General features: G+C 40.8%; 1 protein-coding gene across 4 annotated transcripts in view; it reads left to right on the top strand.

Moving 5' to 3' along the window:
- The window catches only part of sgl (UDP-glucose 6-dehydrogenase sgl), a 198,867-nt gene that overhangs the window by 48,156 nt on the left and 126,203 nt on the right, over nt 1-24,508 (top strand). For all 4 annotated transcript variants that reach the window (XM_071682636.1, XM_071682646.1, XM_071682617.1 and 1 more), the window contains exon 4: nt 5,731-5,895. In XM_071682636.1, coding sequence (XP_071538737.1) covers nt 5,731-5,895 — 165 coding nt within the window. The remainder of the gene's footprint in view (nt 1-5,730; nt 5,896-24,508) is intronic.

Here is a 24,508-nt window from a genome sequence, read left to right as displayed (position 1 = left end):
GTTGTTTGCTGATGATACAGCTCTGATGGCTGATTCGGGTCAGAAACTGCAGAAGCTGGTGACTGAGTTTGGTAAAGTGTGTGAAAGAAGATAGCTGAGAGTAAATGTGAATAAGAGCAAGGTTATTAGGTACAGTAGGGTTGAGGGACAAGTCAGTTGGGAGGTAAGTTTGAATGGAGAAAAACTGGAGGAAGTGAAGTGTTTTAGATATCTGGGAGTGGATTTGGCAGCAGATGGAACCATGGAAATGGAAGTGAATCATAGGGTGGGGGAGGGGGCAAAAGTTCTGGGAGCATTGAAGAATGTGTGGAAATTGAGAAAGTTATCTTGGAAAGCAAAAATGGGCATGTTTGAAGGAACAGTGGTTCCAACAATGATATATGGTTGCGAGGCATGGGCTATAGATAGAGTTGTGTGGAGGAGGGTGGATGTGCTGGAAATGAGATGTTTGAGGACAATATGTGGTGTGAGGTGGTTTGATCGAGTAAGTAATGAAAGGGTAAGAGAGATGTGTGGTGGTAAAAAGAGTGTGGTTGAGAGAGCAGAAGAGGGTGTTTTGAAATGGTTTGGTCACATGGAGAGAATGAGTGAGGAAAGATTGACCAAGAGGGTATACGTATCAGAGGTGGAGGGAATGAGGAGAAGTGGGAGACCAAATTGGAGGTGGAGAGATGGAGAGAAAAAGATTTTGAGTGATCGGGGCCTGAACATGCAGGAGGGTGAAAGGTGTGCAAGGAATAGAGTGAATTGGAACGATGTGGTATACCGGGTCAATGTGCTATCAGTGGATTGAACCAGTGCATGTAAAGTGTCTGGGGTAAACCATGGAAAGTTTTGTGGGGCCTGGATGTGGAAAGGGAGCTGTGGCTTTGGTGCATTATAAATGACAGCTAGAGACTGAGTGTGAACGAATGTGGCCTTTGTTGTCTTTTCCTAGTGCTACCTCACACGCGTGCGGGGGGGAGGGGGTTGTCATTTCATGTGTGGCGGGGTGGCAACAGGAATGAATAAAGGCAGCAAGTATGAATTATGTATATGTGTATATGTCTGTATATGTGTATATATGTATACGTTGAAATGTATGGGTATGTATATGTGCGTTTGTGAACGTGTATGTATATACATGTGTATGTGGGTTGGTTGGGCCATTCTTTTGTCTGTTTCCTTGCGCTACCTCGCTAGCCCAGGAGACAGTGACAAAGTATAATAGATATATGATGAATATGATTTTTTTTATCATACTTTGTCGCAAGTATGAGTGTGTACATGTGTACATGTATATGTGTCTGTGTAGGTATATGTATGTATACGTTGCAATGTGTGAAAGAAGAAATTGAGAGTAAATGTGAATAAGAGCAAGGTTATTAGGTACAGTAAGGTTGAGGGACAAGTCAATTGGGAGGTAGGTTTGAATGGAGGAAAACTGGAGGAAGTGAAGTGTTTTAGATATCTGGGAGTGGATTTGGCAGCTGATGGAACCATGGAAGCAGAAGTGAATCATAGGGTGGGGGAGGGGGTGAAAGTTCTGGGAGCGTTGAAGAATGTGTGGAAGTCGAGAACATTATCTCGGAAAGCAAAAAGGGTGTGTTTGAAGGAATAGTGGTTCCAACAATGTTATATGGTTGTGAAGTGTGGGCTGTAGATAGAGTTTTGCGGAGGAGGGTGGATGTGCTGGAAATGAGATGTTTGAGGACAATATGTGATGTGAGGTGGTTTGATCGAATAAGTAATAATAGGGTAAGAGAGATGTCAGGTAATAAAAAGAGTGTGGTTGAGAGAGCAGATGGTGTTTTGAAATGGTTTGGTCACATGGAGAGAATGAGTGAGGAAAGATTGACCAAGAGGATATATGGGTCAGAGGTAGAGGGAATGTGGAGAAGTGGGAGACCAAATTGGAGGTGGAAAGATGGAGTGAAAAAGATTTTGAGTGATCGGGGCCTGAACATGCAGGAGGGTGAAAGGTGTGCAAGGAATAGAGTGAATTGGAACGATGTGGTATGCTGGGGTTGACGTGCTATCAATGGATTGAACTAGGGTGTGTGAAGTGTCTGGGGTAAACCATGGAAAGTTCTGTAGGGCCTGGATGTGGAAAGGGAGCTGTGGTTTCAGTGCATTATGCATGACAGCTAGAGACTGAGTGTGAACGAATGTGGCCTCTGTTGTCTTTTCCTAGCGCTACCTCGCGCACATGCTGGGGGTGGGGGTTGTCATTTCATGTGTGGCGGGGTGGTGATGGGAATGAATAAAGGCAGACAGTATGAATTATGTACATGTGTATATATGTATATGTCTGTGTATGTATATATATGTATACATTGAGGCAGCAGGTTTGGATGGTATTGCAGTGGAATTTATTAAAAAAGGGGGTGACTGTATTATTGACTGGTTGGTAAGGTTATTTAATGTATGTATGACTCATGGTGAGGTGCCTGAGGATTGGCGGAATGCGTGCATAGTGCCATTGTACTAAAGCAAAGGGGATAAGAGTGAGTGCTCAAATTACAGAGGTATAAGTTTGTTGAGTATTCCTGGTAAATTATTTGGGAGGGTATTGATTAAGAGGGTGAAGGCATGTACAGAGCATCAGATTGGGGAAGAGCAGTGTGGTTTCAGAAGTGGTAGAGGATGTGTGGATCAGGTGTTTGCTTTGAAGAATGTATGTGAGAAATACTTAGAAAAGCAAATGGATTTGTATGTAGCATTTATGGATCTGGAGAAGGCATATGATAGAGTTGATAGAGATGCTCTGTGGAAGGTATTAAGAATATATGGTGTGGGAGGCAAGTTGTTAGAAGCAGTGAAAAGTTTTTATCGAGGATGTAAGGCATGTGTACGTGTAGGAAGAGAGGAAAGTGATTGGTTCTCAGTGAATGTAGGTTTGTGGCAGGGGTGTGTGATGTCTCCATGGTTGTTTAATTTGTTTATGGATGGGGTTGTTAGGGAGGTGAATGCAAGAGTTTTGGGAAGAGGGGCAAGTATGAAGTCTGTTGTGGATGAGAGAGCTTGGGAAGTGAGTCAGTTGTTGTTCACTGATGATACAGCGCTGGTGGCTGATTCATGTGAGAAACTGCAGAAGCTGGTGACTGAGTTTGGTAAAGTGTGTGAAAGAAGAAAGTTAAGAGTAAATGTGAATAAGAGCAAGGTTATTAGGTACAGTAGGGTTGAGGGTCAAGTCAATTGGGAGGTAAGTTTGAATGGAGAAAAACTGGAGGAAGTAAAGTGTTTTAGATATCTGGGAGTGGATCTGGCAGCGGATGGAACCATGGAAGCGGAAGTGGATCATAGGGTGGGGGAGGGGGCGAAAATCCTGGGAGCCTTGAAGAATGTGTGGAAGTCGAGAACATTATCTCGGAAAGCAAAAATGGGTATGTTTGAAGGAATAGTGGTTCCAACAATGTTGTATGGTTGTGAGGCGTGGGCTATGGATAGAGTTGTGCGCAGGAGGACGGATGTGCTGGAAATGAGATGTTTGAGGACAATGTGTGGTGTGAGGTGGTGTGATCGAGTAAGTAACGTAAGGGTAAGAGAGATGTGTGGAAATAAAAGAGTGTGGTTGAGAGAGCAGAAGAGGGTGTTTTGAAATGGTTTGGGCACATGGAGAGAATGAGTGAGGAAAGATTGACCAAGAGGATATATGTGTCGGAGGTGGAGGGAACGAGGAGAAGTGGGAGACCAAATTGGAGGTGGAAAGATGGAGTGAGAGAGATTTTGTGTGATCGGGGCCTGAACATGCAGGAGGGTGAAAGGAGGGCAAGGAATAGAGTGAATTGGATCGATGTGGTATACCGGGGTTGACGTGCTGTCAGTGGATTGAATCAGGGCATGTGAAGCGTCTGGGGTAAACCATGGAAAGCTGTGTAGGTATGTATATTTGCGTGTGTGGATGTATGTATATACATGTGTATGGGGGTGGGTTGGGCCATTTCTTTCATCTGTTTCCTTGCGCTACCTCGCAAATGCGGGAGATAGCGACAAAAAAAAAAAACATTGAGATGTATAGGTATGTATATGTGTGTGTGTGAACGTGTATGTATATACATGTGTATGTGGGTGGGTTGGGCTACTCTTTCATCTGTTTCCTTGTGCTACCTTGCTAATGCGGGAGAGAGTGACAAAGCAAAATAATAATAATAACATTGCAATGTATAGTTATGCATGTGTGCGTGTATGGGCATTTATTTATATACATGTGTATGTGGATGGGTTGGGCCATTTTTTCATCTGTTTCCTTGTGCTTCCTTGCAAATGCGAGATACAGTGAATAAGTATAATAGATGAAAAATATATGTTATACTGTATTCATAGGTATTTATATGTCATCAACTTGTGTAACTTGAGTGTTTGTACATGAGTTTACACCACAGATGAAAGCTCACCCTTAGTAAGGCTGTATCATTGGTAGTATAGTCCATTAAAGGACTTGTCATTTCCAAGGAGTCCTCATTCCCCTGCTACACAAAATTAGTACTGCTTTGGGCTGCAGTGCCCTTTATGAAGATATCCTGAAAAATACAAGGAGTCTTTCTTTAAAGAGGGCTTTAGGTATTGTAAATGAATTTGTCATCAGTATGACCACAAAAGCACCACACAAATTAAATGCCATCAGAACACTAACTGATACCAGATTTTGACATTAGAAATGATAGCCTAGTACCCTTTACAACAATTTTCTGCTCCACCTAACACTATGTCTCACCTGCCTTGTCTTCTGCCCCCTCAAAAACAAATAAAACTGCAAACCTCGTAAAATGGAGCACTCAGAAGAATCATTGGATCCTTATCAACCACAAACACTCAACACTTACACAATTAAACCAAAAGATCCTCCCAGTACTATCTCACCTTAACATTCTTGGCACTCAATCACTCAAACCTTTGAAGCAGCACTAAACCCTCTCATCCATACTACTCCAGAGCTAACTACCAACCTCCAAGTAGAAATAGAAAGCTTACTCCTGCCCACTGCACACTGACATGACCAAACAAGCAGTAGACATCTCCCCTCTCAACTTCGACTTAAATACCATCTTGCCAAACACACATACATTTTAAACTATGCTCCCTAGATAGATATGAGTTATACTTTTCCATCTATGTTCCGGACATAACACATCCCTACAGTACTACAAATACCAGTTCAACACATCCCAAGGCCCTTTGTGCCCATGATGCATTTAGCACAGAGAAAACATGAAACATTTAGTGTTTAGTTACCCCACACTATCCCCATATAGATATTAAATGCACAAAAAACGCAACTCTTTATGACCTGAAGTCGCCTTCCTGTGTACTGTGGGATTTCTATTAAGATAGAAGGGACTGTCAGAGCAGGAAGTAGGTAAGTATGTATATGCATGTGTTTGTATAACTTTGTTGCTGTCTCCCGCATTAGTGAGGTAGCGCAAGGAAACAGATGAAAGAATGGCCCAACCCACCCACATACACATGTATATACATACACGTCCACACTCGCAGATATACATACCTATACATCTCAATGTATACATATATATACACACACAGACGTATACATATATACACATGTACGTAATTCATACTGTCTGGGGATAGGGGAGAAAGAATACTTCCCACGCATTCCTCACGTGTCGTAGAAGGTGACTAAAGGGGACGGAAGTGGGGGGCTGGAAACCCTCCCCTCCTTGTATTTTAACTTTCTAAAAGGGGAAACAGAAGTGTGTATAACTATGTACTGGAATATGTTTTTTCCAGGGACGAGCAGCTGACCTGAAGCACATAGAGATGTGTGCAAGGAAGATTGCTGAGGTAGCAGAAGGACACAAGATTGTGGTGGAGAAATCTACAGTTCCTGTGCGTGCTGCTGAGTCCATTACCCACATCTTGTCTGCTAATACAAAGCCTGGAGTATCATTTCAGGTGAGTTAACTCTTTTTGTTACATTCTAATTCTTTGTTTGCAGAGAAAGTGGCAAATGAATAATTCTCCATATAATTAGTTCACCTCATATGACATTCATCCCTAATCATATATCGTTTGGAAATTTTCATTCATATTGGTTATCCATGAAGATTACCTCCAATTATGTTTATGTAGCTGAAGAAAGAATGTCATATATCCCTTGAATATGGCTCTCCTTTCTTCTCCCATACTACTCCATTATTACCTTGTTTTTCCCACATTCAAAGCAAGATGGATGATGGAGAAGTTTTGTTAAGATTCACTTGTAAAAAATTGAATAGCATTGCTCAAAATTTTCAGAAGAATCCTGCATATTGATGTGTTTGCCAACAAAGGAAACACTATCCACTTGATTTTACTTTGAAACAAAAATGAATAAAGAATACTTGTACTGTATTTAGCTTATTTGATGTGCAAAAGAGTGGAATTAGTAAATATGTAAGAGGAAAACAGAAACTGTACAGAACCAAGTGCTAGTAAGGTATGCATGTGGCTAAAGAAATAAAAGTCGTACAAGAAAAACAACCATAGAACATCTGTGGACAATGATGTTTAACCTCACTTGCCTCTATATGGGTTAGATGCGCTATCCAGTCCATATACTGCTATACATGTTAGATATGCTATCCATCCATGTACTGTATATTACTGTATCACCTGATCATTTCTTTACATTTGATAAAAAAGAATTCATAAAATTCTGTGCAGTCTAGATGTTTTGTACAGTTTTACATGGTTGACTCAACATCCTCTCCCATTACTGGATGATGAGGATTCCTCTGAGAATCCCCTGTGACTTGATTTTGATCATATTTCCTGCTGAAGCTGAGGAGGATAGAATCATATTGTGGACCATTTGGATTTTGTTCAAAAATCCTTCTCTTCACCCTACTACTGTCACTGCATACCATCCTGGCAACTCACAGGAAGGCAAATGTCACTTCATTTGTTATGGAGAATGTTTGGATGTAAGCAATCTAATTGTATCAGATATGTGTAGCATCCCACTTCTTGATTCTTGAGTGCACTTTCTTGAGCTCATTAATTCTCAAGAGTTATGCTGTTTACAAAGAATATGATGACGATTATATGCGCTATGAAGCAATTATTTATCTAAATCACTATCAGTCTGCTAATCCTCCTGATATGTAACATGATTTGTCATCTGATATGTCTGATATGTCCGGTGTGTGGTGAAGTATTTGCCTGGGCTGTCATGAAAGCAAGACCTACATTATTCAGTTGAAGACTTATATAGTTATGATGAAGCTCTTTACGGCCTTTGCTCTGCTCCAAACAACTTTTTTTTGAGCTGTAAGGACAAACATTATTTACTTTATTTCTTAAAATCAATTGCCAAATGTGGAGGATAATTGTTTGAATGTTTGTTTGTTTGTTTTTGGCCGATGCACTGTTTCTAAGATTACATTCATATTAATCATGATCAAGATGAAGGAAATGAAGACATTTGAATTTCTGTTTTGTTGGTCATGAATGAATTCATGTGGATTTGTCAAGTATTTTCGTGTTTTAGGTATTTTATTTTTTGCTCTTCATGATCACATATAACATCCATCCTGTGGGATTAATTGTTTCGTTTAGGCTTATTACATTTTGAAGAAACTAGAAAATATTACTTGAAATTGGTTCATTAGACAGACTTCAACTAACTAGAATGCATTACTGGATATTGATTGATTAGACTGACTTCATGCTCAAGAGACTAGAATACACTGCTTGAAATTGGTTCACTAGACAGACTTCACTTTCAATAAACTACATTGTAATGCTTGAAATTAGTTCATTAAACAGACCTCATGCTCAAGAAACTATAATATAATGCTTGAAATTGGTTCATTAGACAGACTTCATTTTCAAGAAACTACAGTATATTGCTTGAAATTGGGTCCTTAGACAAACTTCATGCTCAAGAAACTAGGACATATTTCATGGAATTGGTTCATTAAACAGACTTCATCTTGAAGAAACTAGAATATATTTTTTGAAATTGGTTAATGGATAGACTTCATGTTCAAGAGATGAATTCATTGCTCAGAATTGGTTTATTAGATAGACTTCATTTTCAAGAAACTAGAACACATTGCTTGAAACTGGTTCATTAGACAGACTTCATTCTCAAGAAACTAGAATATTTTGCTTGAATTTGGCTCATTAGACAGGTTTCAGTTTCAAGAAACTAAAAGTATTGCTTAGAATTGGTTTATTTGACAGACTTCATTTACAAGAAACTTTAATATATTGCTTAGAATTGGTTCATTGGACAGACCTCATTTTCAAGAAACTAGACTCTATTGCTTTAAACAGGCTTAATTTTCAAGAAGCAAGAATATATTGCGTGAAATTAGCTCATTAGACAGACTCCATTTTCAAGAAACTAGAATACATCGCATGAAATTGGTTAATTATGCAGACTTCATTTTCAAGAAACTAGAATATATTACTGGAAAATGATTCATTTGACAGACCTTATTTTCAGGAAACTAGAATATATTGCTTGATATTGGTTCATCAGACACACTTCATTTTCAAGAGACTAGAATAAATTGTTTTAGATTGCTTCATTAGACAGAGTTCATGTTCAAGGAACTAGAATATATTGCTTGAAATTGGTTGGGCTCCCATTTTACACAGTCCAGCTCCTCCCTTTGGGAATGAAGCCTTAAAAAGGTATCTTAGTGAATACCTGGTCAGCTGTGATTTCTCCAATGTTCACATAGGATGTTTGCTGCAGTTGCCTTGTCCAGGGTTGAACCAGAGCAATCAAAGTTTCCCAGTATTTAAGGTGAATTCTCACTAAGATGTTTGATGTTTTCAGGGCTCTAACTTGTTAGTTCCAAGTAATACATTCATGGTACCATTCTAGGTCAAATGTGCTTTTCCTCTTAACTGTTATTAGGCTATCTTATTTGGGGTCAGGAACTCTGTATTCAAGCATTGAGTTTTTTGAGCGATGCACAATTGTATTTAACTTTTTTCTCTTAGAACGTAGGAAATACATGACATTCTCTTACCTCATAATGTCCATGAGTCTTAACAGACAGTTTTTAACAGGTTCTAGCCTCTTTTTTATCTGTTCCTTACTATCTGTGTTCTCATGCCTTTCTGAGGTTCACCTTTAGAAGTCTAGAAGACCTTCAGATTCTGCTGCCAGGTTCTTTAGTTTGAACCTGTTTTAGGACCCACTTAGGATTGATTTTCAAGTTGTTTCTCATGTGCATCTGTATCTCCCCCACTCCACCAATTGCCTACATGGGGGTTGTCAAAAGTCTTGACTTTGTTCAGTTATGAAAGGTCTCCTCCGTAAACATGAGAATCATCTTATTGCAGTATATCTTAGATTGTCTCTACTGTTACAGGGTTTGAAAATGTTATGCATTAAAGATTTCAATCCTTTGATGTTTCCTTTCAAAGGATTCTTTCTACAGAAATTGTTTTCTGTTCGGTTGCATTTTTGAGAATACTTAAGAGATCTTTGAGATTAGCAAGGAACCCTCTTCTTTGGTGTGCCTAGGCTGTTTGAATCCTCTTTCTGAAGGAATGGTTTGATGTAGAACAGAATGGTTTTGTTGACTTGGTGAAGCCTCTTTCTGAGAGCTGTGTTAGCAAGATGCTACCATGCTAAACTTTGACGAGGAAGTTATTCTTAGAGCCTCTCCTATGGGGAGGAAGATCAGTGAAGTGCCACAAGGTAAGCCTCACTTGTGTGTGTGGTCATCGTTTTCCTATAGAGAGGTTTCACTCTCCCTCCACCTCCATGTTACACTCATGTTAGCGTGTAGAACAGCTGACCCTGGTGAGAAAAGTGAGTTTTAAAGAATGAAAAATGATTTCTTTCCAGCAATTGTCCTGTGAATAATTTTCCATTATTGTTTTTCACCCTATCTTCCTCTCTTTCTGAAAAACTTTTATCTCTACTGAAAGTAATCACTGTTGGGGTAAACTCCATGTCCCAGGAATTATGAGCGGTAAGCCTGCATGGCCTTTCATGATGATGTCATTCTTGGGTGGTGGCAGCTGATTGGATTAGTGTGTGGAACAAGCTTTTGCCACAACTGCTGTTTGGGTAGTTTGTTAAAAGAGAGAGGTGTAAACCTCACCAAAATACAAAGGAATTCAAACAGCAACAGACCAGTGGGTCCCTTTGAGGCTGTTTGTGATAGTGGAAGGGATATGAAAATCAAAGATGGGAAATGTATACATATTAAAGATAGAAAAAATATACATTTTTCATGTAGCTAAGGAGATGCATATAATATCAGTTGTGGATATGAAGCAAAATATTTATCAAGTCTATTCTGAAACATATCAGTGGTACTGCTTTCAACCATTCTAATTGGTAAATCTTTCCATATGTTACCAATCCTGATGAAGAAAAAATATTTTGCCTCATTCAAGGTAAAATGATGAGTGAGAACATAGGCAGAATCCAGAAATTTAAAAGGTTTTATAAAAGTTTTCTAAATTGTTTCTTACATTTTTCATATGTATATATATGTATGTGTGTGTGTGTGTGTGTATATGTGCGTATGTATGTGTATGTGTGTGTATGTGTATATGTATATATATATGTATATTATCCCTGGGGATAGGGGTGAAAGAATACTTCCCACGTATTCCTCGCGTGTCGTAGAAAGCGACTAGAGGGGACGGGAGCGGGGGGCCAGAAATCCTCCCCTCCTTGTATTAACTTTCTAAAATGGGAAACAGAAGAAGGAGTCACGCGGGGAGTGCTCATCCTCCTCGAAGGCTCAGAGTGGGGTGCCTAAATGTGTGTGGATGTAACCAAGATGTGAAAAAAGGAGAGATAGGTAGTATGTTTGAGGAAAGGAACCTGGAAGTTTTGGCTCTGAGTGAAACGAAGCTCAAGGGTAAAGGGGAAGAGTGGTTTGGGAATGTCTGGGGAGTAAAGTCAGGGGTTAGTGAGAGGACAAGAGCAAGGGAAGGAGTAGCAATACTCCTGAAACAGGAGTTGTGGGAGTATGTGATAGAGTGTAAGAAAGTAAATTCTCGATTAATATGGGTAAAACTGAAAGTTGATGGAGAGAGGTGGGTGATTATTGGTGCATATGCACCTGGGCATGAGAAGAAAGATCATGAGAGGCAAGTGTTTTGGGAGCAGCTGAATGAGTGTGTTAGTGGTTTTGATGCACGAGACTGGGTTATAGTGATGGGTGATTTGAATGCAAAGGTGAGTAATGTGGCAGTTGAGGGAATAATTGGTATACATGGGGTGTTCAGTGTTGTAAATGGAAATGGTGAAGAGTTTGTAGATTTATGTGCTGAAAAAGGACTGATGATTGGGAATACCTGGTTTAAAAAGCGAGATATACGTAAGTATACTTATGTAAGTAGGAGAGATGGCCAGAGAGCGTTATTGATTACGTGTTAATTGACAGGCGCGCGAAAGAGAGACTTTTGGATGTTAATGTGCTGAGAGGTGCAGCTGGAGGGATGTCTGATCATTATCTTGTGGAGGCTAAGGTGAAGATTTGTATGGGTTTTCAGAAAAGAAGAGTGAATGTTGGGGTGAAGAGGGTGGTGAGAGTAAGTGAGCTTGGGAAGGAGACCTGTGTGAGGAAGTACCAGGAGAGACTGAGTACAGAATGGAAAAAGGTGAGAACAATGGAAGTAAGGGGAGTGGGGGAGGAATGGGATGTATTTAGGGAATCAGTGATGGATTGCGCAAAAGATGCTTGTGGCATGAGAAGAGTGGGAGGTGGGTTGATTAGAAAGGGTAGTGAGTGGTGGGATGAAGAAGTAAGAGTATTAGTGAAAGAGAAGAGAGAGGCATTTGGACGATTTTTGCAGGGAAAAAATGCAATTGAGTGGGAGATGTATAAAAGAAAGAGACAGGAGGTCAAGAGAAAGGTGCAAGAGGTGAAAAAAAGGGCAAATGAGAGTTGGGGTGAGAGAGTATCATTAAATTTTAGGGAGAATAAAAAGATGTTCTGGAAGGAGGTAAATAAAGTGCGTAAGACAAGGGAGCAAATGGGAACTTCAGTGAAGGGCGCAAATGGGGAGGTGATAACAAGTAGTGGTGATGTGAGAAGGAGATGGAGTGAGTATTTTGAAGGTTTGTTGAATGTGTTTGATGATAGAGTGGCAGATATAGGGTGTTTTGGTCGAGGTGGTGTGCAAAGTGAGAGGGTTAGGGAAAATGATTTGGTAAACAGAGAAGAGGTAGTGAAAGCTTTGCGGAAGATGAAAGCCAGCAAGGCAGCAGGTTTGGATGGTATTGCAGTGGAATTTATTAAAAAAGGGGGTGACTGTATTGTTGACTGGTTGGTAAGGTTATTTAATGTATGTATGACTCATGGTGAGGTGCCTGAGGATTGGCGGAATGCGTGCATAGTGCCATTGTACAAAGGCAAAGGGGATAAGAGTGAGTGCTCAAATTACAGAGGTATAAGTTTGTTGAGTATTCCTGGTAAATTATATGGGAGGGTATTGATTGAGAGGGTGAAGGCATGTACAGAGCATCAGATTGGGGAAGAGCAGTGTGGTTTCAGAAGTGGTAGAGGATGTGTGGATCAGGTGTTTGCTTTGAAGAATGTATGTGAGAAATACTTAGAAAAGCAAATGGATTTGTATGTAGCATTTATGGATCTGGAGAAGGCATATGATAGAGTTGATAGAGATGCTCTGTGGAAGGTATTAAGAATATATGGTGTGGGAGGAAAGTTGTTAGAAGCAGTGAAAAGTTTTTATCGAGGATGTAAGGCATGTGTACGTGTAGGAAGAGAGGAAAGTGATTGGTTCTCAGTGAATGTAGGTTTGCGGCAGGGGTGTGTGATGTCTCCATGGTTGTTTAATTTGTTTATGGATGGGGTTGTTAGGGAGGTAAATGCAAGAGTTTTGGAAAGAGGGGCAAGTATGAAGTCTGTTGTGGATGAGAGAGCTTGGGAAGTGAGTCAGTTGTTGTTCGCTGATGATACAGCGCTGGTGGCTGATTCATGTGAGAAACTGCAGAAGCTGGTGACTGAGTTTGGTAAAGTGTGTGGAAGAAGAAAGTTAAGAGTAAATGTGAATAAGAGCAAGGTTATTAGGTACAGTAGGGTTGAGGGTCAAGTCAATTGGGAGGTGAGTTTGAATGGAGAAAAACTGGAGGAAGTGAAGTGTTTTAGATATCTGGGAGTGGATCTGGCAGCGGATGGAACCATGGAAGCGGAAGTGGATCATAGGGTGGGGGAGGGGGCGAAAATTCTGGGGGCCTTGAAGAATGTGTGGAAGTCGAGAACATTATCTCGGAAAGCAAAAATGGGTATGTTTGAAGGAATAGTGGTTCCAACAATGTTGTATGGTTGCGAGGCGTGGGCTATGGATAGAGTTGTGCGCAGGAGGATGGATGTGCTGGAAATGAGATGTTTGAGGACAGTGTGTGGTGTGAGGTGGTTTGATCGAGTGAGTAACGTAAGGGTAAGAGAGATGTGTGGAAATAAAAAGAGCGTGGTTGAGAGAGCAGAAGAGGGTGTTTTGAAGTGGTTTGGGCACATGGAGAGAATGAGTGAGGAAAGATTGACCAAGAGGATATATGTGTCGGAGGTGGAGGGAACGAGGAGAAGAGGGAGACCAAATTGGAGGTGGAAAGATGGAGTGAAAAAGATTTTGTGTGATCGGGGCCTGAACATGCAGGAGGGTGAAAGGAGGGCAAGGAATAGAGTGAATTGGAGCGATGTGGTATACCGGGATTGACGTGCTGTCAGTGGATTGAATCAAGGCATGTGAAGCGTCTGGGGTAAACCATGGAAAGCTGTGTAGGTATGTATATTTGCGTGTGTGGACGTATGTATATACATGTGTATGGGGGGGGGGGTTGGGCCATTTCTTTCTTCTGTTTCCTTGCGCTACCTCGCAAACGTGGGAGACAGCGACAAAGTATAATAAAAAAAAAAAAAAAAATCAAGGTAAAAATTTGACCTTGAGTTTCTAACCATTACTGTAAGTGAGATTAGACAAATCTATCCTTATGTAGCTCATTAGATCAAGGTTATCAGAGTTTGTAATAATTTTGAATCCTTGTATCAGATCACCCTTAGCCTTACCTTATCTTTTCTAAACTAAGTAGCTTTAAGTCATTTAGTCATCTCTCATAGGATTTGTTTCTCAGTCCAGGAATCGTCTTGGCAGCTTGTTTCTGTACTCTCTCCACCCTCTCTATGTCTTTCCTCAAGTAGGGTGACCAGAGCTGAACACAAGATTGGGACACATGAGTGACTTGTAAAAAGTAAGGATTATTTTCTTGGACTTAAATTCTATAACTCTTCCCATAAACCCAAGAAGTTTCATGCCTTTTCAACTGCTTCTGTGTACTGTTTACTTGGCTGTAGATCACTGGAGATTATCACACCCAAGTCTGTTTCCTCATTTACCTTTTGCAGTTCAACAGAATTCATTATGTAGCTTACCCTTTCATTTTCTCAACCAACATGTAAAACCTTGACCAGTCCATAAGTTTGTTTGTGTTTATTTGAATGTGCAGATGTTCAGATTCTGTTGTAGATTTATTTTCTAACTTAGTATCATCTTCAAATTTTGATCCAATACAATGCAGCCCATTACCAGTATCAATAATATATATGAGAAAGACAACCAGTCCCAAGACTGATCCTTGTGGTACACCACTTGTTAAGTTTCACCATTCTAAGGCTTGACTGTTAATCACAACTCTTTGTTTATGGCCATTTAATCAATTTCCTAACCATCAAAAAACAACTCCATCTATACTTGTGATGTATATTTCATAACTTTTGATGTTGTACTTTATTGAATGCTATTTGAAAATCTAGATAGATGACATCAACTGCTATACTTTCATCATACATGATGATTATATCATTAAAGAAATCAGGCAGATTTGTCAGATATGAATGATTCCATCAAGAACTGTGCTGAAAGTAATAAAGTGATATTACTTCAAATTGTTTACAATCTCATCCTGAATGATGGTCTCTCAGCTACAGACATTAAGCTGATTAGGTGATAATTTCTTGGCAGTGATTTATTACCTTTTTTGAAAATGGGTGTTACATTAGCAAGCTTCCATTCCTCTGGAACTCTCCCCATAGCAAGTGATATACTGAAGAGTGCAGTCAAGAGTTTAACTATATGATTTCTTGTCTCAGTGTCCTTGGATAAGACTTATGTGGGCTTCCTGTTTTATTTATTATGATTTCATTTACTTATCCATGGGGATAGGGGAGAAAGAATACTTCCCACGTATTCCCTGCGTGTCGTAGAAGGCGACTAAAAGGGAAGGGAGCGGGGGGCTGGAAATCCTCCCCTCTCGTTTTTTTCTTAATTTTCCAAAAGAAGGAACAGAGAAGGGGGCCAGGTGAGGATATTCCCTCAAAGGCCCAGTCCTCTGTTCTTAACGCTACCTCATTAATGTGGGAAATGGCGAATAGTATGAAAAAAAAAATTCATTTACTGGTGTTACTGTATCTTTCACTCTTAAAGTTAAGTTTTAGTACCTTGATAGCATGAACTAGTTTTACTAGAGTACCTAAGTATCTCCCTGCCTTACCATAGTGACCTTGTTAGTACACCTCTTAGGGGCGGAACTAAATGGGGAGGCATTACCCAGCTCCATTAGGTAATCCTTTTATATTTAGGTAGACACTTGAGGTGTGCTGTCAATTTTTAGTTTTTTTGATAATTTTGGAGCCTCACTGCCTCTAAAAAAACTGTGCTGGAGTTACACTTTGCCAGTGACCTGTCAAGGGTGTGGCACAAAAGGCAAAGAAGCGGCACTGGATGCTACCAGTTGTGTCAAGGATTAAAATAGATGAGCCATTGAAGGTGATGACACTGAATGTGAATGGAATGACTGGTGAGAGTGACAGGAGGGAGCTTGTGAGAGGTTTAAAAAAATTAGCTTGGATGTGCTAGGGATTGGGGAAACCCATATCCTTGAATAGGTTGTGTGAAGTGAAAATAGAAGTGATGAATTCAAGTTATAGGAGGGCATGGAAAGAGGTGTGGTATGAATGGGAATGAGTGAAAATTACCGGGGAAGAGGGAAAGAAGGATGTTCAATTCTGCTGTCACCAAGAGTGTGGGAGGGTGTTTCAGAGCATGGATGGAATGGATAAAAAATAGTGTGGGTGAAAGGAAAGATTGGGATTGTGAAATATGCTTGGGTATGTGTATATGCGTCTGTGAATATGAAGATGGTATGAGGTAAGGATGAAATGAAGATTTTCTGGAGAAGTTTGAGTGACTGTATAAATATATTGGGAGTGCCTGGAGTAAATGAGAATAGAAGTTATCTTGTGGATGTTTGTGCTGAGAGGGGTTTATTCCTTGCAAACACCTTTCTTCAGCCCAAAATGATCCATAGATATACTTGGATGAGGATTGATAGAAGAGAAGAGCAGATGACCTTGATTGACTATGTGGCAGTTGATGAGAGACTGAGAAAGGCCATGGTAGATGCTAGAGTTGAGAGGATTCTTTGGAGACTGTGACCATTTTGCAGTTCTTGTGGGGATGAGGATCAGGGAGAAGTAGAGGTATGGTGAAAAGAAGAATCGAGAGGTAAAAGCATTGGCAAATGAGAAGATGAATCAGAAAAGAATGCAGGGAGGAGTATCAAAGGAAGGTAACTGAAAGCTTAGATAGAAGTGCAGTGAATGTAGGGGTGCATTCGTATGTGAATGAGGTGTTTAAAATATTTAGAGAAATACTATTGAAGGTTATAGAATTATTAGTTGGATACAGGGTCTTGAGGTATATGAATAAAAAGGGCAATGCAAGGTGAACAGAACAGATTAGAAATGCTATGGACGAGAAGAAAAGGTACATTGTACATTGCATGTTAGGAAGGTATCAATGGAAGTTCAGCATAGGAAGAGGGGAGAATATAAAATGTATAAGCAGAATGTTAAGAAGCTGGTAGAGGAAAGCAAAGGAAGAGTAGATGAAGATTTTAGAAGGAAGTTAAGTTAAAGGTTTTGGGGTAATAAGAAACTATACTGGAAGGAGGTGAAAAAAGAAAGAGGTGGATATAAGAGTGGAAATGTGAATGTAAGAAGCAACGAAGGGGAGTTGCTGAATCCGAAGGATGAAGTGAAAGGAAGATGGAAAGAGTATTTTGAAGAACTAATGAATGTGGGATAAGGGGAGGCAGCAGTTGTTACATGCATGGGTATGGAGGATGGAAGGAAGAGAATACAAGTGCAAGGGCCTTTATCAGAAAGGGAGGTAAGAAGGGCAATAATTAGGCTAAGGGTAGGAAAGGCATGTGGAGTGGTTGGGATTACAGCTGAAATGCTGAAGTATGGAGGAGAAAGTGTGTAAGAGGGGATGTATCTGATATGTAATTCAGCATGGAAACAGAAGGTTGTGCTTGAGGAATGGATGAAAGCTATTATTATTCCTTTATTCAAAGGAAAGGGTGCTAAGGATGTATGTAGCAATTATTGGGGAATAAGACTGTTAAGGATAGCAGGAAAAGTGTATGCAAGAATGCTAATTGATAGAGTGATGGAAATGACTGAATGCAGAGTGAGTGAAGAGCAAGGGGGTTTTAAGAAAGGTAGGGGATGTGCAGATCAGATTTTTTGTCGTAAAAATGACCATGGAAAAGTATTTATTGAAAGGTAAAAAGTTGTATACTGCTTTCATGGATCTCAAGAAAACATAAGACAGAGTTGAGTGGAATGCCTTATAGGATGAGTTAAGGATATGTGGTGTAGGATGACAACTGTTGGATGGTGTGAAACCCTTCTGTAGAGGAGCAAATGTGTGTTTAAGAGTGGATGGAAATTTTAGGGAAAGTATTGGGATGCATGTAGGTGTGATGCAGGGCTGTGTGATGCCACCATGGCTTTTTGATATATTTATATTTATTCATTGTAAAATAAAATAGATTGCAAAATAAATGAATAAATAGAATGATACTTTGTCGCTGTCTCCCGCATTAGTGAGGTACCGCAAGGAAACAGACGAAAGAATGGCTCAACCCACCCACATACACATGTATATACATAAACACCCACACACACACATATATATACCTATACATTTCAATGTATACATACACAGATATATATATATATATTTTTTTTTATTTTATTATTTTGCTTTGTTGCTGTCTCCCGCGTTAGCGAGGTAGCGCAAGGAAACAGACGAAAGAATGGCCCAACCCACCCACATACACATGTATATACATACACGTCCACACACGCAAGTATACATACCTATACATCTCAACGTACACATATATATAAACACACAGACATATACATATATACACATGTACATAATTCATACTGTCTGCCTTTATTTATTCCCATCGCCACCTGACCACACATGGAATAACAACCCCCTCCCCCCTCATGTGTGCGAGGTAGTGCTAGGAAAGGACAACGAAGGCCCCATTCGTTCACACTCAGTCTCTAGCTGTCATGTAATAATGCACCGATACCACAGCTCCCTTTCCACATCCAGGCCCCACAGAACTTTCATGGTTTACCCCAGACGCTTCACATGCCCTGGTTCAATCCATTGACAGCACGTCGACCCCGGTATACCACATCGTTCCAATTCACTCTATTCCTTGCACTCCTTTCACCCTCCTGCATGTTCAGGCCTCGATCACTCAAAATCTTTTTCACTCCATCTTTCCACCTCCAATTTGGTCTTCCACTTCTCCTCGTTCCCTCCACCTCTGACACATATATCCTCTTGGTCAATCTTTCCTCAGTCATTCTCTCCATGTGACCAAACCATTTCAAAACACCCTCTTCTGCTCTCTCAACCACACTCTTTTCATTTCCACACATCTCTCTTACCCTTACATTACTTACTCGATCAAACCACCTCACACCACATATTGTCCTCAAACATCTCATTTCCAGCACATCCACCCTTCTGCGCACAACTCTATCGATAGCCCACACCTCGCAACCATACAACATTGTTGGAACCAATATGTATATATATATATATATATATATATATATATATATATGGGGAGTTGGGGAGGAATGGGATGTATTTAGGAAAGCAGTGATGGCTTGCGCAAAAGATGCTTGTGGCATGAGAAGCGTGGGAGGTGGGTTGATTAGAAAGGGTAGTGAGTGATGGGATGAAGAAGTAAGATTATTAGTGAAAGAGAAGACAGAGGCATTTGGATGATTTTTGCTGGGAAAAAATGCAAGTGAGTGGGAGATGTATAAAAGAAAGAGACAGGAGGTCAAGAGAAAGGTGCAACAGGTGAAAAAGAGGGCAAATGAGAGTTGGGATGAGAGAGTATCATTAAATTTTAGGGAGAATAAAAAGATGTTCTGGAAGGAGGTAAATAAAGTGCGTAAGACAAGGGAGCAAATGGGAACTTCAGTGAAGGGGGCTAATGGGGAGGTGATAACAATTAGTGGTGATGTGAGAAGGAGATGGAGTGAGTATTTTGAAGGTTTGTTGAATGTGTTTGATGATAAAGTGGCAGATATAGGGTGTTTTGGTCGAGGTAGTGTGCAAAGTGAGAGGGTTAGGGAAAATGATTTGGTAAACAGAGAAGAGGTAGTAAAAGCTTTGCGGAAGATGAAACCCGGCACGGCAGCGGGTTTGGATGGTATTGCAGTGGAATTTATTAAAAAAGGGGTGACTATATTGTTGACTGGTTGGTAAGGTTATTTAAGGTATGTATGATTCATGGTGAGGTGCCTGAGGATTGGTGGAATGCGTGCATAGTGCCATTGCACAAAGGCAAAGAGGATAAGAGTGAGTGCTCAAATTACAGAGGTATAAGTTTGTTGAGTATTCCTGGTAAATTATATGGGAGGGTATTGATTGAGAGGGTGAAGGCATGTATAGAGCATGAGAGTGGGAAAGAGCAGTGTGGTTTCAGAAGTGGTAGAGGATGTGTGGATCAGGTGTTTGCTTTGAACGATGTATGTGAGAAATACGTAGAAAAGCAAATGGATTTGTATGTAGCATTTATGGATCTGGAGAAGGCATATGATAGAGTTGATAGAGATGCTCTGTGGAAGGTATGAAGAATATATGGTGTGGGAGGTAAGTTGTTAGAAGCAGTGAAAAGTTTTTATCGAGGATGTAAGGCATGTGTACGTGTAGGAAGAGAGGAAAGTGATTGGTTCTTAGTGAATGTAGGTTTGCGGTGGGGGTGTGTGATGTCTCCATGGTTGTTTAATTTGTTTATGGATGGGGTTGTTAGGGAGGTGAATGCGTGAGTTTTGGAAAGAGGGGCAAGTATGAAGTCTGTTGGGGATTAGAGAGCTTGGGAAGTGAGTCAGTTGTTGTTTGTTGATGATACAGCGCTGGTGGCTGATTCATGTGAGAAACTGCAGAAGCTGGTGACTGAGTTTGGTAAAGTGTGTGAAAGAAGAAAGTTAAGAGTAATTGTGAATAAGAGCAAGGTTATTAGGTACAGTAGGGTTGAGGGTCAAGTCAATTGGGAGGTAAGTTTGAATGGAGAAAAACTGGAGGAAGTAAAGTGTTTTAGGTATCTGGGAGTGGATCTGGCAGCGGATGGAACCATGGAAGCGGAAGTGAATCATAGAGTGGGGGAGGGGGCGAAAATCCCGGGAGCCTTGAAGAATGTTTGGAAGTCGAGAACATTATCTTGGAAAGCAAAAATGGGTATGTTTGAAGGAATAGTGGTTCCAACAATGTTGTATGGTTGCGAGGTGTGGGCTATGGATAGTGTTGTGCGCAGGAGGGTGGATGTGCTGGAAATGAGATGTTTGAGGACAATATGTGGTGTGAGGTGGTTTAATTGAGTAAGTAATGTAGGGGTAAGAGAGATGTGTGGAAATAAGAAGAGCGTGGTTGAGAGAGCAGAAGAGGGTGTTTTGAAATGGTTTGGGCACATGGAGAGAATGAGTGAGGAAAGATTGACCAAGAGGATATATGTGTCGGAGGTGGAGGGAATGAGGAGAAGTGGGAGACCAAATGGAGGTGGAAAGATGGATTGGAAAAGATTTTGAGTGATCAGGGCCTGAACATGCAGGAGGGTGAAAGGCGGGCAAGGAATAGAGTGAATTGGATCGATGTGGTATACCGGGGTCGACGTGCTGTCAATGGATTGAATCAGGGCATGTTAAGCGTCTGGGGTAAACCATGGAAAGTTCTGTGGGGCCTGGATGTAGAAAGGGAGCTGTGGTTTCTGGCATTATTACATGACATCTAGAGACTGAGTGTGAACGAATGGGGCCTTTGTTGTCTTTTCCTAGCGCTACCTCGCACACATGAGGGGGGAGGGGGATGTTATTCCATGTGTGGCAAGGTGGCGATGGGAATGAATAAAGGCAGACAGTGTGAATTGTGTGCATGTGTATATATGTATGTGTCTGTGTGTGTATATATATATATATATATATATATATATTATTTTTTTATTTATTTATTATACTTTGTCGCTGTCTCCTGCGTTTGCGAGGTAGCGCAAGGAAACAGACGAAAGAAATGGCCCAACCCCCCCATACAGGTATATACATACGTCCACACACGCAAATATACATACCTACACAGCTTTCCATGGTTTACCCCAGATGCTTCACATGCTTTGATTCAATCCACTGACAGCACGTCAACCCCGGTATACCACATCGCTCCAATTCACTCTATTCCTTGCCCTCCTTTCACCCTCCTGCATGTTCAAGCCCCGATCACACAAAATCTTTTTCACTCCATCTTTCCACCTCCAATTTGGTCTCCCTCTTCTCCTCGTTCCCTCCACCTCCGACACATATATCCTCTTGGTCAATCTTTCCTCACTCATTCTCTCCATGTGACCAAACCATTTCAAAACACCCTCTTCTGCTCTCTCAACCACGCTCTTTTTATTTCCACACATCTCTCTTACCCTTACGTTACTTACTCGATCAAACCACCTCACACCACACATTGTCCTCAAACATCTCATTTCCAGCACATCCATCCTCCTGCGCACAACTCTATCCATAGTCCACGCCTCGCAACCATACAACATTGTTGGAACCACTATTCCTTCAAACATACCCATTTTTGCTTTCCGAGATAATGTTCTCGACTTCCACACATTCTTCAAGGCTCCCAGAATCTTTCGCCCCCTCCCCCACCCTATGATCCACTTCCGCTTCCATGGTTCCATCCGCTGCCAGATCCACTCCCAGATATCTAAAACACTTCACTTCCTCCAGTTTTTCTCCATTCAAACCCACCTCCCAATTGACTTGACCCTCAACCCTACTGTACCTAATAACCTTGCTCTTATTCACATTTACTCTTATCTTTCTTCTTTCACACACTTTACCAAACTCAGTCACCTGCTTCTGCAGTTTCTCACATGAATCAGCCACCAGCGCTGTATCATCAGCGAACAACAACTGACTCACTTCCCAAGCTCTCTCATCCCCAACAGACTTCATCCTTGCCCCTCTTTCCAAAACTCTTGCATTTACCTCCCTAACAACCCCATCCATAAACAAATTAAACAACCATGGAGACATCACACACCCCTGCCGCAAACCTACATTCACTGAGAACCAATCACTTTCCTCTCTTCCTACACGTACACATGCCTTACATCCTCGATAAAAACTTTTCACTGCTTCTAACAACTTGCCTCCCACACCATATATTCTTAATACCTTCCACAGAGCATCTCTATCAACTCTATCATATGCCTTCTCCAGATCCATAAATGCTACATACAAATCCATTTGCTTTTCTAAGTATTTCTCACATACATTCTTCAAAGCAAACACCTGATCCACACATCCTCTACCAGATATATATATATATATATATATATATATATATATATATATATATATATATCTTTCTTTTATAAAGATATATATATATATATATATATATATATATATATATATATATATATATATATATATATATATATATATATATATATATATTAAAAAATAAGAGCAAGGTTATTAGGTACAGTAGGGTTGAGGGTCAAGTCAATTGGGAGGTGAGTTTGAATGGTGAGAGGCTGGAGGAAGTGAAGTGTTTTAGATATCTGGGAGTGGATCTGTCAGCGGATGGAACCATGGAAGCGGAAGTGGATCATAGGGTGGGGGAGGGGGCGAAAATTTTGGGAGCCTTGAAAAATGTGTGGAAGTCGAGAACATTATCCCGGAAAGCAAAAATGGGTATGTTTGAAGGAATAGTGGTTCCAACAATGTTGTATGGTTGCGAGGCGTGGGCTATGGATAGAGTTGTGCGCAGGAGGATGGATGTGCTGGAAATGAGATGTTTGAGGACAATGTGTGGTGTGAGGTGGTTTGATCGAGTAAGTAACGTAAGGGTAAGAGGGATGTGTGGAAATAAAAAGAGCGTGGTTGAGAGAGCAGAAGAGGGTGTTTTGAAGTGGTTTGGGCACATGGAGAGAATGAGTGAGGAAAGATTGACCAAGAGGATATATGTGTCGGAGGTGGAGGGAACGAGGAGAAGAGGGAGACCAAATTGGAGGTGGAAAGATGGAGTGAAAAAGATTTTGTGTGATCGGGGCCTGAACATGCAGGAGGGTGAAAGGAGGGCAAGGAATAGAGTGAATTGGAGCGATGTGGTATACAGGGGTTGACGTGCTGTCAGTGGATTGAATCAAGGCATGTGAAGCGTCTGGGGTAAACCATGGAAAGCTGTGTAGGTATGTATATTGCGTGTGTGGACGTGTGTATGTACATGTGTATGGGGGGGGGTTGGGCCATTTCTTTCGTCTGTTTCCTTGCGCTACCTCGCAAACGCGGGAGACAGCGACAAAGTATAAAAAAAAAAAAAAAAATTAAAAAAGGGGGTGACTGTATTGTTGACTGGTTGGTAAGGTTATTTAATGTATGTATGACTCATGGTGAGGTGCCTGAGGATTGGCGGAATGCGTGCATAGTGCCATTGTACAAAGGCAAAGGGGATAAGAGTGAGTGCTCAAATTACAGAGGTATAAGTTTGTTGAGTATTCCTGGTAAATTATATGGGAGAGTATTGATTGAGAGGGTGAAGGCATGTACAGAGCATCAGATTGGGGAAGAGCAGTGTGGTTTCAGAAGTGGTAGAGGATGTGTGGATCAGGTGTTTGCTTTGAAGAATGTATGTGAGAAATACTTAGAAAAGCAAATGGATTTGTATGTAGCATTTATGGATCTGGAGAAGGCATACGATAGAGTTGATAGAGATGCTCTGTGGAATGTATTAAGAATATATGGTGTGGGAGGAAAGTTGTTAGAAGCAGTGAAAAGTTTTTATCGAGGATGTAAGGCATGTGTACGTGTAGGAAGAGAGGAAAGTGATTGGTTCTCAGTGAATGTAGGTTTGCGGCAGGGGTGTGTGATGTCTCCATGGTTGTTTAATTTGTTTATGGATGGGGTTGTTAGGGAGGTGAATGCAAGAGTTTTGGAAAGAGGGGCAAGTATGAAGTCTGTTGGGGATGAGAGAGCTTGGGAAGTGAGTCAGTTGTTGTTCGCTGATGATACAGCGCTGGTGGCTGATTCATGTGAGAAACTGCAGAAGCTGGTGACTGAGTTTGGAAAAGTGTGTGGAAGAAGAAAGTTAAGAGTAAATGTGAATAAGAGCAAGGTTATTAGGTACA

Source organism: Panulirus ornatus, chromosome 3 (genome assembly GCF_036320965.1).
Source record: "Panulirus ornatus isolate Po-2019 chromosome 3, ASM3632096v1, whole genome shotgun sequence".
NCBI classification, from domain to species: domain Eukaryota; kingdom Metazoa; phylum Arthropoda; class Malacostraca; order Decapoda; family Palinuridae; genus Panulirus; species Panulirus ornatus.
This window is presented reverse-complemented; position numbering and strand designations above follow the sequence as displayed.